Raw genomic sequence first — 16,395 nt, forward strand, 5'->3', positions numbered from 1 at the left:
CTACTACTACCACTACTACTACTACTACTACTACTACTACTACTACTACTACTATTAACTACCACTACTACCACTACTACTACTACTACTACTACTATTAACTACTACTACTACTACTACTACTACTACTGCTATTAACTACTACTACTACTACTACTACTACTATTAACTACTACTACTACTACTGTTAACTACTACTACTACTACTACTGCTATTAACTACTACTATTAACTACAACTACTACTACTACTACTATTAACTACTACTACTACCACTACTACTACTACTACTACTACGACTATTACTACTACTACTGCTACTACTATTAACTACTACTACTACGACTATTATTACTACTACTACTACTACTACGACTATTACTAATACTACTGCTACTACTATTAACTACTACTACTACTACTACTATGACTATTACTACTACTACTACTACTACTACTACGACTATTACTAATACTACTACTACTACTATTAACTACAACTACTACTACTACTACTATTAACTACTACTACTACCACTACTACTACTACTACTACTACTACTACTACTACTACTACTACGACTATTACTACTACTACTGCTACTACTATTAACTACTACTACTACTACCACTACTACTACTACTACTACTACTACTACTACTACTACTACTACTATTAACTACTACTACTACTACTACGACTATTACTAATACGACTAGTACTACTACTACTACTACTACTATGACTACTAAGCTCTATGACACCCCAAGCTCAGTTATCTACTATATTAAGGATATAAGAGGGAAATTGTCTTCCAGTTGTTCCTTTTGATGCTTAATCTCACAACTGCATGTGAAGGATTTTGATTTAATAATTAGCATTAAATAATAAACTAATGCGGAACTGCAAAGAAATGTAAAGCTTAATATTTCTCACAGGGGCTTAAGATGCAGATAGTGTGTGTTGCCTATGCTATTGTGCTGAATTGTGTGTGTTTGTGTATGTTAGAGTGTGTGGGGGATTTGCTTCATGTGTTAATCACAGTTTTCAGAGATGAATGACACATTGGCTGACTCATTGAGTGTTTCTGCTCGTTTCTGCACAGAAGAAGCTTCCTCTCACAACACTCGCACAATGTATGGTGGAGGGGGCAGCTGTGCTCGGAGACGAGTCACTATTGGGGTGAGCACACACACACACACACACACACACACACACACACACTCAAGCCTGCTTCATGTTTGTATTACATACTTGTGAAGTAGTCAAGGAGTTTTTTAAATGATAAAGCTGTGGGAATAAAAACTTGCAGGAGAGCTGCGGTATATCAGAATATCAGCACAAATATCTCATATCGTATGTGGGGCTGAGAATTTAAGTTTATTTTACAGCCACAGGACCTGGACACCTTCCAGGCATCGACTATGACTCTGAATGACAGCAAAAACTAGGCTGAAATCAGGTCATGAAACAGGATAGTGATCCAAACATAGCAGAGAATCTAGAGAGCAGAGAATCAAGATTTTCTTTATCTTTTATGTACCTTTTACACACTGGCCATTTTGAGAGGGAGATGAGACAAAAGTCAACATCAGATTGACTTTCCCTCATTAGATAGAGCTCAGAGTAGAGGTAGGATGCATTTTGGATTAAGGGCAAAAATCTGCCAAAGTAGGCAGTGCTTCTTCAAGACTGCGATTCATGAACAAAAGCTGCAAATCCCAGTGATCTGAAACAAAGTTATAAAGAAACAGTGGAGCAAAATTCCTCCACAATGATCTGATTGGCTGATATCATCAAGCAGAAAGTGGTCACCTCAACTTGTTGCCAATGAATGTGTTGAAATGTTGTATTTATGCTTTTATTCACTAATAAGTATTTCTGCTAATAGAAACTAGCAGGAGAGCTGCGGTATCGTTGACCTCTAAAGGAAATAAATCAGTGTTAGAAAAACTCAGTCCACCAATAACGCTTCCATATAAAGTAGGAGGGTAATTATTAGGGGTGGGAAAATTGAATTGAAAAATCAAAAATCGGGATTTTGTGCTTCACAGTTTTTTGTTTTTTCAAATAAATGAAAATAATCCATTATGAAATTTTTGTCCTTTTTATTGTCTTTATTGATCATTTTACTTGTTTTCTTGAGCAATATTGCAGCAGAATGATGGTCTGGCTACTGTGTTGTTTTTTCCTAATTGAAATCAAGAAAAATGGAAAATTTTTTTATACATTTATTTAGTTTTTAATCTACAAAAATCAGCAATATCGAAGAATTGTGAGAATCGCAATTTAAATCGAATCGGCACCCAAAAAATTGGAATCGAATTGGGACAAAAGCAGATAGTCACAGCCCTAATAATTATCAGCCAGATACTGTAAATAAAATGATCTTGATTAATTCATCATTGTCAGGGTGGTCAAAAGAAGACATATGGTCAGTTTGCTGATTTTGCATCATTTAGCGTGTTTGTTTACACAATGCCAAGGAGGAAAGACATCAGTGATGATTTTGGAGAAGCAATTGTTGCTGCCCATCAATCTTTGCAGAGTGAAAAGGTCATTTTCCAACAATTTCGGGTCCATCATTCTATAGAGAGAAAGATTTTTCACAAGTGGAAAACATTCAAGCCAACTAACAGTCTTCCCAGCAGTGGACATTACAGCAAGTTCAGCCCAGGCTGTCTGTGCAATGCCCAGAAAAACTATTAAAAAAAAAAAACTACCCAGGAGCTACTTCTCACACTCAGATACCATGTTAAATGTTACATTCCTGACAGTACAAATAGAAAAAGACTGAACAAGTATGACTTGTTTGGAAGAGTTACTGGAAAATGACTCTCCTCTAAAAGGTAGCTAAAACATAGCTTAAGTTAGTGAAGTTGAACAAGCCTCAGGATTTCTGCAAAAATGCCTTTTTAACAGACCAGATTGAAGTGGAGATGTTTGGTCATGATGCACAACAGCATGTTCAGAGTAAACCAAGCAGACGAGAGTGATTATTAATATACTTTTGTTAAAAGTAAAGACCAACACAATTATAGCCATTTCACTAAATGACTGAACTAAACTCTAAAGAGAAGTGGACCAATATTCCCCAAAAATGATCTGAGAGACATAAAATGTCACACAGAAAATGGTTAGTGCAGCAGTGGATGTTTATCGCTGATTCTGATCAGAACAGGCCACTTTTACTTGGCAGAAAGTCGTGAAGCAGCTGATGAATGGAGTCGATCATCATCGCATAGTGTTACTATTCTTTCTGTCATTCCGTTGGCAATGATCTACACATTCTGTGATATTGTTGGGGAATTGCCAAAACCATAAAATATGCTGGAGACCAGTAGGGACAATTCTGCAAAGATGCTGAGTGTTAACACCGCATAAAACACTTGAAAATGTTGCCTGTGCGAGTTTTTTCCTAGCTGTGAAGTTAAAACGATGCTTAATTGGATAATAAAATCCCAGCCTAAGTCCAAGTTGTTTGTTTTAGCCATACAAAGGGAAGGAGCAGAGTATGGCGTCATCTGCATAGAAGTGAACTTTAATATGATTTGCCTCAGATTTATCACAGTTTTGTTTTAACTCTAAATGTGATCACATCTTATTAGTAGAGAAATCGGACGTGTGTCAGCAGATTTATGAAAACTACTTTTCTAACTAAAGAAAGAAGAAACATGAAATAAATTTATGAAAGAAGTTAAATATTCCTTTTTTCACTTAAAAACTGACTTTGCTCATATCCAACAATATTTTAAAAATAAAAATAAAACAGGAAGTGTTTCAAAAGATGTTTCTAAGAGAGGCAGAATTTTAACAAATTACTTCTATAGTTTTTATTAAATAAATGTTAATACAGTGAAAGATTGGTGACAAAATCTGATTCTTGTCTTCTGCTCCTTAATGGCAACAAGAAAGATTACGCTATAAGAATTTTGCAATATCACATGGTAATAAATGGTAAAAATCCATAAAAACGTGTACTTTTTTTCTTATATGTTTCGTTATAGAGACAAATAATGACCTTATAATAAAAAGAAATTTATTTTTGCCACCATCTTTTAATGTATCGGGTCTTTGAAGGTGTATATATCTTCTCTTTTTTTTTTTTTTTATTACCAGATATTTAATACCAGGTATTTATCATTTAAGATGTGATAAGAACTTTCTTTTTCATTATTAAACAAGTTAAGATCTAAAGCCTGAAACAGAGGAACGCTGGTTGTTTCCCTTGGTGCTGATTGGTGAACTGACTCTTGCTTATATCGTCTGTTGCAGAAAGATGCTGAAACTCTGTGGGGAGACGCAGGACAAACTCGCTCAGGAGTTAATCTTGTTCGAGTTCACCATCGAGAGGGATGTGATCGAACCATTGTACGAACTTGCAGAGGTATTAAAGCAACAGTGTGATATGCTGTTTGCCTTTTAGCTTTAAAATCACAATTGTTGGGCTGAATTATATCTAAATGACCAGAAGTTTATTGAGTTCACGCAGAGGAAGAAGAGGCTTCTTAGGTGTGGAGCATCTAACAATACTGAGCTTGTTTTCCATTTTTCACACTGATGTGAGGAAAACTTTGCTCTGTCCTTTCAGGTGGAAATCCCAAATATCCAGAAACAAAGAAAACATTTAGCAAAACTGGTCCTGGACATGGACTCTGCACGCACAAGGTGAGTGTGCTGCAATGTGTGGCGTTATTATGTGTGTGTGTGTGTGTGTGTGTGTGTGTGTGTGTGTGTGTGTGTGTGTGTGTGTGTGTGTGTGTGTGTGTGTGTGTGTGTGTGTGAGAGAGAGAGATGAACTGTGATGCAAGAAACTTCATCCCCTGTGAACGTACACATCCCAAAGTTTCCCACCTAACGTTGCTGGGAAGTGCTGCACAGTTAGCAATCGTCTCACCACAGATTGGAGACAATGTGTGAAAAATCCACACCTGCTGTGTTGTTCGTGTTTAAATGGGAAAGCTGACAATCACAGTGCTGCTCTTCAGTGGAAGCTCTCATGCTGAGACTGTGGAATATTATGCTGTTTAACTCTGGGATCCCCTTCAATTTTCCTTCCCTAAAAACTTTACTTTACCAACTAAAATCCCATTTTCTTCCATCACTGCTAGTAAAATCAAACTATTAACATAATATTGATACATTTGCTACATTTACATGGAAGTTTTAATTCCTGTTTAATTCCGAATAAAAGTCGATTCTGCTTTAAACTGATGAATAATGACCATGTGAACACTTCATTCCTAACGCAAATTTCTATTCGGAATAGAAAAAAGTTAATTCCGATCTAAGTAAATGGTTTATTCGCATTTTAATTCCGTTCTATTTAATTCCTCTGACATGTTGTCGTGGAATTTATCCGATGAGAAATTAATCTATAAATCAACTGTTTTCTGTTCAATTTATTGACCATGTACAGATGTTGCGAGCGAGAGGTCTCGAGAGCTCTGCCCCTGCTCAGGGTGTTACAGTGATCTTTAGGCATACACAAATAACCCTTGCCTGGCAGCACTAGTCAAAACTACTTCCAGCTTGAAGATAACAGTCAAAGCTGAAACAGGCCTTGAACAGAACATTCAGTTTTATGCACGAACCTACTGAAGCAAGCTTTCTGAACTACTCTAAACTATGCAGAATATATATTTTGTACTACATAAAAGAAGCTTAGTAAAGGAGTAACATTAAAACTGCACTATGTGCATAATTTCCACCACACATGTAAACCTTAATTCCGCTTTAAGGTAATTCCGGTCGTTCTGAGCATGCCCGTTACCTTGTCCTGTCCCGATGACGTGCGTTGTTTTGCCTCCCGTGTTCGGTGGTCTATCTTTCTTCTCCTTTTCAGTTGCTGCAAAAAGTGAAGTAGTATGTTGAGCTGATACTTCAAGTTTATAATAAAGATAACAGTGAAACTGGTACTTATTATGTCGTTTTTACAAGTTATGACTGAAAAGACGAGAAGCAGGGAGCCAACTTTGTTTATTTACGGTATACGTCATACGTCACGTGCACCTTCTGTCCAATCAGAACCCTTCCCAACCCGCCGCTCTGAAGAAGAATTAAGTCAGAACGTGTTTCATGTAAACTTTCATTGAGAATTAGTATTTTTATGTAAATTCGTAGGAGAATACGTTAATTCCGAATTATTTAATTCCGAATTAATAAACATCATGTAACCATAGCCAGTATTAACATTCAGTGTAGAAACATTTGTATTATTTAATCATATTCTGTTTAGGAACCACCAGCTGCGCTGCATCTCAGCTGCAGGAACCTTCTCCTGGAACTTTTAGGAAGCTCCTTTCCTTTGCCTTTCACACACTGGATTCAAAGACAATTTGTTTAGACTAGTGGTTTTTTTTTTTTTTTTTTTTTTAAATTTCTGTTCTCCAAAAATATGCCCACCTCTCAACACAAGGGGCCACATTGTAAGGCTGAATCGCTGTATGACCGCTTCTCAGCTAGATGTGGAGCAGCAGTTAATTCAGCTAATATTCACAGGACTTCAGAGCACAATGGAAAAGCTAAAATCCACAATGTAAGTAAACCTTTGCTTTAAAGCAGATATGGTTTCAGAACTTATTGTTGCTCTGAGTAAGTAAACAAATATTTTAAACTCAAAACACGATGTTAAAAGTCTCTAAATGCTAAAATGCTTTGCAGAGGTGAGATGAGCTGAAGTCCAGCCGCTTCATCGTCTTTGAAAAGACTTCTAATTAAGGCTATATTAAATTTCATTTTCACTCACCTGTCAGTGTTTATTATATCTCTTATATCTTAGTTTTTTTTCTTTTCTCAAACTGCCCCGGCTTCCCAGAAACTGAATCTTCATGTTTTTTTGCTCCCCACCCACCAGAGATAAAACACTGACCACTGGGAAATGGCATCCTGGCGTTGCTCTGTTTTACTGTTGAGTATATCTGCTCCATGTGCTCCACTCGAGGCAGCGGGTTGGATTGGATGCACTAATCAGCTGCGTCCACATCTTGTTGCGCTGAGACACCCTGCTTTCCCCCTCCACATGTGTTTCTTTCATGTTCTAACTGTCTGAATATGTGCTTTTTTTGTATTAAGGTCTGTGTGTGTGTGTGTGTGTGTGTGTTTTTTTTTGTATCCCTACTCTGTGCCCTTTCTGATGCCTCTTTTGTTTGCCCCTCACGCATCGAAAAAGGTGCGGCACTTCGTGGCTGCTGCCTCAATCTGCTGATCCTGTTGTCTGTTGTTCGTCCACTCTCTGGCTAGTTGTACTGGAAGGGAGTTTGTTGTTCGAGGATGCTGGTTCAATGACAAGACAGCTTCATTCATTCAATCAGTCATTCATTCATAGAAGGCTTGTAATAATAATGAAGCCAGGTAGAATCATGATAAGATGGAGATCCGGTGAAGTATGTCAGTGTCAATAAAGAATCACACAAATAGGATGGATTTTCAGACGTCCTCCTCACAGCAGACCTGTCAGACCTGTCCAGATGATGGCTGCTGCCAGGAACGAGCTGCCTGATGTTCATCCAGCTGGAGTCCAGCTCAGATGAGTCACAGAAACCCAACAGCCCATTTGTGCCGGTGTACATCAATCCTGACACTGATACCGATACTAATGTCGGATATCAGTCCAGCACTGTGTGCACATACTCGTAATACCTGGTCTTCATATAATTGTTCCGATACTGCAAAACCTGATACCAAAGTGAAAAACCAGGGCTGTCAAAATTAATATGCTAATGCAAAAAACAGAAAACAATAGTGTATTAAAAAGCAGGATTTGGCATTATCTCACTGAGAGAAGCTTTTTACGATCACATATTCGGAAACAAAGTTATTAGTGTTATTTTAAAAATCCAGATTTGGCATTATCACGATGTCACACTTGCTTTGTCACAGCTGTAAACATAATCCACCAAAAACTGCTTTATCCTTCATGTTTATGGATGTTCTGACAGTTTTCAAGTCTTACATTTAGAGGATCGCTGCAGGATGAGCCATTTGATAAATCACACAAGATAAACCACTTAGTCGTAGTACTCAAATGTAAATGCTTGTACTTGTAACCGGTTTGGAAAAATATATCTGCACATATCTAGTCCAGACCTACTTCTCTTGTCAGGATTTCTTTTTGACCTTTTGTCTTATACAGATGGACTCGTAGTGAATTTGATGTCAGCATACTTATTGACCTAAAAGCAGAACTTTGTGTATCCTTGACTTCTCCTGACTGTGCTTTTGGGTCATCATTTCCAACTCAGCTTTTGGACAGCTGTGTAAACCTCTTAGTCGCCTCTAGTTAAGGCAGAACCAAATCAGCACAGCCTGGTCCAATCAGAAACTGTATTTCTGATCACTGAAACACACAATCATCACAGTTCCTTTCAGCAGATTCACTGTCATATCCGTGTCATTATAAGCAGTGACATGCAGGATGTTATTTTCCTCACCCCAGTCCAGTCAGTTTTTTTAGTGACCCACATATGAAGCAATTTTTCCCATTATCCAGCTGTGTGCTGAGCTCCTCTGGCAGCGCCGCATATTATCTGCACTCAGACAGAAAGCCAGACAGACAGACTCAGAAAGAGAGTCTGACAGCACGAGTTACACTGGAAAATAAGTTGAGCTGAATAATGATATACAGTGTTCTCGTTAGTTTAACATGTCCTCCAATCTCTTCTGATGTATGTTTTATATAATGTGCACAAAGCATATTGACAACATGCACATATATTTTGTGCTCTCAGGTACTACCAGTCCACCAAGTCTTCGGGTCTGTCCAGCAATCTGCAGCCAACAGGAGCCAAGGCCGACCACCTCAGGGAAGAGATGGAGGAGGCAGCCAACCGCATGGAGATCTGTCGAGTCAGTGAAGACTTTTTTCCACAGTCATTTTCATATTGGAAATGAAAGTTATGAAATTTATCTGAAAGGATGGATTATTTTCAGAGCCAAAACCCAACTACAAACGAACGGGTCCTGCTTCATGTCTTCTGTGACTTTATAAGACCACAACACAGTTTATCTTGTTTTGGTTGTATTTCATGCTCAAGATGCTTTGATGCTTTTTTAAGCATTTTTATAAGCCACAAGTTTCCATGACTCTGATTCCATGTCAATATCAACCAATTAACAATTATTTCAGTTTTAATGTAGTATTTGGATAAACAAGAATCAGCTGTCTTGGCTAAGCAATTTGCTGTGTTTTTAGTCATTGTGTTTATATATATAAACCTCCTCTCTCACCCACCCCTCCCATCTCCCCAGGGTAGGGCGGGTGGCTGTTCATCTCTCAAGCTCGGGTTCTTTACCAGAGTCCTGGGAGCTTTTGGGTATCTTGGCTTATACTCTAGATACTCTAACAGTATCTTGGATGTTCTTGGGACTGTGCTTTTCTGGACAGAGATGTCTGATGTTTCACCAGGTATCTGTTGGAGCCACTTCTCCAGTGTGGGGGACACAGCCCCCAGTGCTCCGATCACCATGGGTACTAATGTTGCTTTCACCCTTCAGGTCTTCTCCAGTTCTTCCTTGAGGCCTAGGTACTTCCCAGTTTCCCCGTTTTCCTTTTTTTCCATCATTGGGGATGGATACATCAATCACTACGGCTTTCCTCTGCTACTTATCCATGATCACTATGTCCAGTTGGTTGGCCTCCACCATTTTATCTGTCTGGATCTGGAAGTCCCAGATGATCTTAGCCCTCTCATTCTCCACCACCTTGGGGGAAATTTCCCACTGGGACTTGGGGGTCTCCAGTCCATATTCTGCAAAGATGTTCCTGTACACTATGCCAGCTACTTGGTTATGACGTGCCATGTATTCTTTTCTTGCTAGTATTTTGTACCCTGCTGTGAGGTGCTGGATTGTTTCAAGGGCTCCTTTGCATAGTCTGGACCTGGGATCCTGGATCCTAGATCTGGGCCTCGATCGCTCGAGAGAGTCTTGGCTGCAGCCTTGAGAATGAGGCGGGACTGGATATTGGGCGTCCAACCCCGCCCCCTCAACATTTTGATTGGATTAACCCTAACTCTAACCCTAACCCCCTGCCCATTTGACATCCAACCACGCCCATTGGATGTCCAACCCCACCCAATATCCAGCCCCGCCCCATTCTCCAGGATGCAGCTGGGGGTTATCCGATCACTCTGGTGCTCAGGGCCCGCTCCTGTGCTGCCATGGTTAGTGCATCTGTGCTGTCCTTCAGTCCAGCCCTCTCCAGCCATTGATAGGACTTGTTTATATCGGCCATTTCGGTGATCTGCCAGTGGTACATCCCATGCAGGGGCTTTTCCTCCCATGATGGTTCTTCCATCTCATGTTCCTCCAGATTCCATTGTCTGAGCCATTCACTAAGTGCATATACCTTGGTGCCCTCTTCCTGATATATTTGTGGAGTTTGGATGTTTCATCTTGGATAGTGGCCTTAATGCTCACTATTCCCCGGCCCCCTTCTTTGCGCTTAGTGTATAGTCGTGTGACACTGGACTTGGGGTGGAACCCTCCATGCATGGTGTGCAGCGTCAGTGTTTTGACGTCCGTGGTCTGAGCTTCCTCCTTTGGCCAGCTTATTATCCCAGCAGGGTATCGGATCACTGGCAGGACGTAGCTGTTAATTGCCCGGATCTTGTTCTTGCCATTGAGCTGACTTCTCAGTACTTGCCTTACTCGTTGCAGGTATTTGACTGTGGTAGCTTTCCTTCTGGCTTCTTCATGGTTGCCATTTGCCTGTGATATACAGGTACCTGTAGCTTTCCTCCACATCTGTTATCCTGCACTCCGGGAGTGCAATGCCCTCCATATGGATTACTTTCTCTCTCTTTGTTATCATCTGCCCACATATCTCCAGTCCAAATGACATTCCGATGTCCCTGCTGTAGATCCTGGTGGTGTGGATCAGTGAGTCGATGTCCCCCTCACTCTTAGTGTATAGCTTGATGCCATCTATGTACAGGAGGTGGCAGATGGTGGCCCCATTCCTGAGTCGGTATCCATAGCCAGTCTTGTTGATAACTTGGCTGAGGGGATTCAGGCCTATACAGAACAGCAGTGGGGACAGGGCTTCTCCTTGATATATGCCACATTTGATGGAGACTTATGCTATTGGCTTGAAGTTGGCCTCCAGGGTGGTCTGCCACAGCTTCATTGAGTTTGCAACAAAGGTCCTTATGTTGCCATTGATCTTGTACAGCTTCAGAGATTCCAGGAACCATGTGTGGCATTGAGTCGTAGGCTTTCCGGTAGTCAATCCAGGTGGTGGATAGGTTTGTCTGTCTGGTTTCGCAGTCTTGAGTGACAGTTCTATCAACAGCAGCTGGTGTTTGGCTCCTTTGGTTCCTCTGCCAATGCCTCTCTGTGTCTCCGCCATGTATTGATTCATGTGCCCACTTACCTTAGCCGCTATGATGCCTGACAGGAGCTTCCATGTCAGTAGGAGGCAGGTTATTCGCCGGGAGTTGGATGGGACTGATCCCTTGTGGGGGTCTTTCAGTATCAGGACTGTTCGTCTGTTGGTCAGCCACTCAGGGTGAGTCCCATCCCTCAGGAGTTGGTTCATTTGTGCTGCCATGCATTCATGGAGTGAAGTCAGCCTCCTTAGCCAGTAGGCATGGATCATATCAGGGCCAGGCGCTGACCAGTTCTTCATCCCTGAGAGTCTGTGCTGGAGACTTATTCAGCATCCATCTTGCATCTTGTCTCCTATCTGAGCTCTCTCCAGCCAGTAAAAATCCATCCATGACAAAATACCGATCTGAAACATTGCCAAAGTTTCAGCCCAAGTTTCTCAACATTTGCCTTCATGAAAAGTACTCAATCATGGTCAATATTGTTCAATAAAAGTGAGCCATCCCTTAGATAATGTGTTAGGGAACATCAGAAATCACAAATGGGCTCATTTTGATGTAATAAAAAATGAACTTGTAAAATATTTTTCACATTTTTAATTAAAAAAAATTATTTCTTTTCCACCAGGATCAGCTATCAGCAGACATGTACAGTTTTGTGGCCAAAGAAATTGACTATGCAAGCTACTTCCAGACAGTAAGTGCATCATCAGTGGAAGTTGTATTTGGGTGAATACAGAAAAAAAAAAACACTCTGCTTATCCTCTGGGCTCTTTCTGTCTCTGTCTAGCTGATAGAAGTCCAAGCAGAGTACCACAGGAAGTCATTAGAGCTTCTTCAAAGTGTTCTACCCCAGATCAAAGCTCATCAGGGTAAGACTGAGTCCAATTTATGCTGTCTTTTTGCATTATCGTGCCTTTTTGACCCATTCTTCAGATAAATCTGTAGTTTATCTTAGAGACATGGGTGAGCTTTCAAGTTTAACAACATTGTAAAATGAAAAGATAGAGAAATTTTGCACAATGTTCTGTTTAGGAAGTTCCACTTTGCAATCAGTTTAGTAAATTTGAGTTTTATCTTGGTTTTTATGACATTGATTGCAGCAAAAATTTAAAATGGCTACATTTTTATTTTATGTGCATGTCAGTAAATTATCAATTATTTACAACAAACAAATTTTATTCATAAACTTTAGATTGTATTCAAGTAATCTCACTCTGTTGTTTTCATGACAGTGAACAAGATCTGAGAAGTTTTTAATAAAATAAACAGAGAAAGACTTTCTTTTTAAATTGCACCATAAAACTTGCAAGCTTTCTGTTTCACATAAAGACAGAAAACAGATAGAAAGCTAAACAACTAATTGTTGCTACTGACTTCCACAAAACATAAGAAGGCCAATGTGTAATGCTACAAGTCAGAGGCCTGAACTGCTAATTTGCTAAGCTAGGCTCGTTAGCAATTAGCAAGAATAGCTTTTTTTGTTTCCTTTGTGTTTGCCATTATGATCAAATTCACCAGCTGAGTTGTTGTAAACAAATAACTTAAAATATTCAAAGATCTCTATGAATGAGTGAAAAGATTTGTTCAAAGTAGAAATCAAGAAAAAAAAAAAAAGGTTTTAGTTAACAAATCACAGTAGCTAACTGCTACTCGGAGCAAAGTTGCTGATTTTTGGTTTTTATTTGCTGCGCTTCTTTGTGTTTTTTCATAAAAATGAACACACTCCTATGGTACGAAAACATGTAACGCAGATTGGTAATTATTAAGAAAAAAAAAAAAAAAAATTCAATTTAGGCCACTAATTAGTGGCTGCAGTTTGCAGTCCTTTAGGCACAAACTGAATGGACTGTCAGTGAGGTGCTTAAAATCACATTTTTTTCTTCTGTTAATACTTTTAAGTATTAACTAAGCTAAGCACTCTCAACATAACTGACTGTGGTATTGTCTTTTTAAACTAGTAGTTTAAAGGGATAATATAAAGAGCAAAGTTAAAAATACAACAATGAGGGTCTCTGCTGCACATAAAGACAGGTAAGAAAACTACCAAACAAGGAGCAGGCATGGAAAGAAAACAGTTTAGTGTGTTTCCTGAGTGTACAAATTAAAATTAAATTTGTATATGAATTGACTTTTATATAAAAGAAGACTGTAATGTGTACCAAAACGACATTATTTAGGGCACAAATCTATAAATTTGACCTTACAAGATGCTAATTCTTATCATTTATTCATTTGTCTTGTCGGCTACTTACTCACATCTTCAATAAAAGTAGACGCTTTCTTTCTGTTTGTGAGCATAAACATTGTGTTTGTATTTCTGTGTATCACAGAGACCTGGGTGGAGAAACCGTGCTATGGGAAACCATTAGAGGAGCACTTAGCGCTCAGTGGGAGAGATATTGCCTTTCCCATCGAGGCCTGTGTCACCATGCTGCTGGAGTGTGGCATGCAAGAGGAGGTGAACACGTCCGTTTCATTAACACAGACTCAAGAAACACATTTACAGCTGCAACTTCCTGCTGAAGCTGAAGTTGGTTTTAAGTTACTAAAATATATCTAATGAGGTCTGCACTGAAACAGTTTACCTGCCTGGAACAAATAATTATTGATTGAATCATTAGTGTTGTGTAAGAATACAAATCACACACAGATCCAGCTTTGTGCCATTTATAGTTTCATGTTTTTGCTTAAGTTATGACTATTTCTATTTAAAAACCAGGTTCAGGTTGTTCTGCTACTTATGGTCCACGAAGAAATATATCAATGACAGTTCAGGCAGACCAGTTAGCTTATTTGTAAATGACTTTACAAGCAAACGTTTAATCCAAAGTGATATTCAAAAGCAAAAGCAACTTAAAATATAAGTGTGGAAACAAAAAAACAAGTCAAAAGAATGAATAAAAACTGTTTGGTCATAAAAACAAGCCACAAAGTTGCGGCAAAATTAATAGAAGATAGAAAAAAATACAAGACAGCAAACAAAAACAATAGATGCACAAAGATAAATTTGAATGAAATCACTAATTAAAGAAACATAAACAATAGATGCACAAAATATATATACAAAGACATGATAATTGAGGAGTACAGAAATATTATAGAATAAAACATATAAGATACACTGAGTAGTTCTGTTATTATTGTTGATGTAAATGTTGCTATTGTTTTTATTATTGTTATTGGTATTATGACTGCATTGCTCCATTACCGTAACTGCTTATTGTATTCATACAGATTATGGCATATAAAGGATATTATTATTATTATTGTTATTTTTATATATGTATTAATAATATACCGGGTTGCTACTGTTGTATTGCTATGGGTTAATATTGTTGTTATTGATATTGTATTGCTCATCGCTGGAGTGGGATTACATATAAGCTTATGCTTCTACCCACTCCTTTTGAACGTTTTGTCATCTCTTATTTCTATGGGGGTTTTTTTTGTCTTTTTTTCTTGTTTTTGTTTTTATGTTCAAATAAACTTTTTCAATCAATCAAGATAAATCAGAATGAAATCACTAATTAAATAAAAGCTCTCCGTCTTTCCCAACCAGAGTCAGCAGTGTTTCATGAATATCCCAGTTGAGGCAGTTAAATGACCTCCTCTCTGCGTTTTGTGTCTCAGGGTCTCTTCAGAATCACTCCCTCGGCCTCCAAACTGAAGAAGCTGAAGGCGTCTCTGGACTGCGGGGTGTTGGACGTACAGGAGTACTCTGCAGACCCACACGCCATCGCAGGTGAGCCATCAACACCTCTGCCAAATACCTGGACGCCTCTCTCCGGCCTTGTCTGTTACCATGACAACTGCTGGTTATTAACAATTGCCTGTCAGGAGGAGAGTTTACGAGCTAATGCCTAATTCCTGTACGTGTCTGGCATGCTTCCTAATGCCCATCTGCCTTCCCACCTTAACATTCACGAAGCGAGGCGGATGTTGTAATAAAGCTGTCTACTTCAGAGAAAGGCTTTCCTTTTCCTCCTGCTGTCTATGTTTGTCAGCCGCCAGCTTTAACGCCTTTAGTGTTGAAAAAGTCAAATTAATTTAATTTTGGTGGGGGTTTAGTCCACTTCTTTGGCTGCTAAAATACACAAAATATGCAGCAAAGCCCTCAGTTTCTGTCTCAGTGTTATTTTATAGCTATTTAAAAAATGTTTGGTGATAAATTCCAAATATAACTGGGATTAGTGTCAGACAGATTCTTCATCTTCTGCAGAGGCTGCTGCAACAAAACAAGATCAGTTCTGTTGCTTTCTTTCTGCTGCTGTCACAGACATGCTTTTATATGGGAGTGGTGATGGACTACAAAAGAAAGCAAAGCTTTCAGGCTTTTATGGAGCTGTTATTGATCTTCATTTTTATGACAGTGTTCGTCTTTGCTGCAGCTGACGGCTGCACAAAGTGGCTGTCAGATGAAAAGCATGTATGTGAAGAAATAACACAAGCTCGGAGAAATATTTTTAACTTTAAATTGATGTATTTTTAATTTAGCTGCCATTGATTATGTATTTTGTTGGTATACGGAGAAAGAGGGGGGCATCAGTTATTCTCATTTGATGATTTCTGATCTGACAAGATTTTTTTTTTTCTCTCAAAGGAAGTCCTATGCAACTCTTTTTGTTTTAAAACATGGTAATTTACTTTCCCCCACAAAATTAGTATTTATTATAGGTAGTAGTTTAATAAGCCTTCATCCGACTAAAAGCACAAAAGGAGCTGAGTGATCAATACTGTTTGTGTTTTATTTTGTAAACAAGAAAATGTACAAAGAATCAAACTGAGTCTCATGTAACTTCTTTTCAGCCTAAGTTGGAGCAGCAGCAAATAAAGATTTGATCAAATTCTGTGCAGATCAAGATAATTTCTGTCAAAATTGAAAAATAGATAATTGGCTTTGTTTTGAGGCTCTTTGGTGGCTGATGTTTACCTGGATTTCTCTGTGAAATGTCATTTGAGCTTTTTTTTTTTTTTAATAATTACACAGACATCTGGCATTTTCTGCTTGGAAAACCCAAATAGTAAACATGAACACATCAACACTGCTGCATCGCTGCAATGAAG

The 16,395-nt window shown here is 38.8% G+C and overlaps 1 protein-coding gene across 1 annotated transcript in view; it reads left to right on the top strand.

The window, feature by feature from the left end:
- LOC306771959 (rho GTPase-activating protein 44-like) overlaps positions 1–16,395 on the top strand; it is a gene marked incomplete at its 3' end in the record, with an annotated part of 108,816 nt that overhangs the window by 67,218 nt on the left and 25,203 nt on the right. Inside the window, exons 4-11 of the mRNA XM_079261326.1 lie at positions 1,107–1,183; positions 4,277–4,388; positions 4,593–4,669; positions 8,731–8,848; positions 11,957–12,025; positions 12,119–12,200; positions 13,662–13,789; positions 14,962–15,073. Of these exons, the coding sequence (XP_079117452.1) occupies positions 1,107–1,183; positions 4,277–4,388; positions 4,593–4,669; positions 8,731–8,848; positions 11,957–12,025; positions 12,119–12,200; positions 13,662–13,789; positions 14,962–15,073 (775 nt within the window). The remainder of the gene's footprint in view (positions 1–1,106; positions 1,184–4,276; positions 4,389–4,592; positions 4,670–8,730; positions 8,849–11,956; positions 12,026–12,118; positions 12,201–13,661; positions 13,790–14,961; positions 15,074–16,395) is intronic.

The sequence above is a fragment of the Telmatherina bonti genome (genome assembly GCF_933228915.1).
Source record: "Telmatherina bonti genome assembly, chromosome: 21".
Lineage (NCBI taxonomy): Eukaryota > Metazoa > Chordata > Actinopteri > Atheriniformes > Telmatherinidae > Telmatherina > Telmatherina bonti.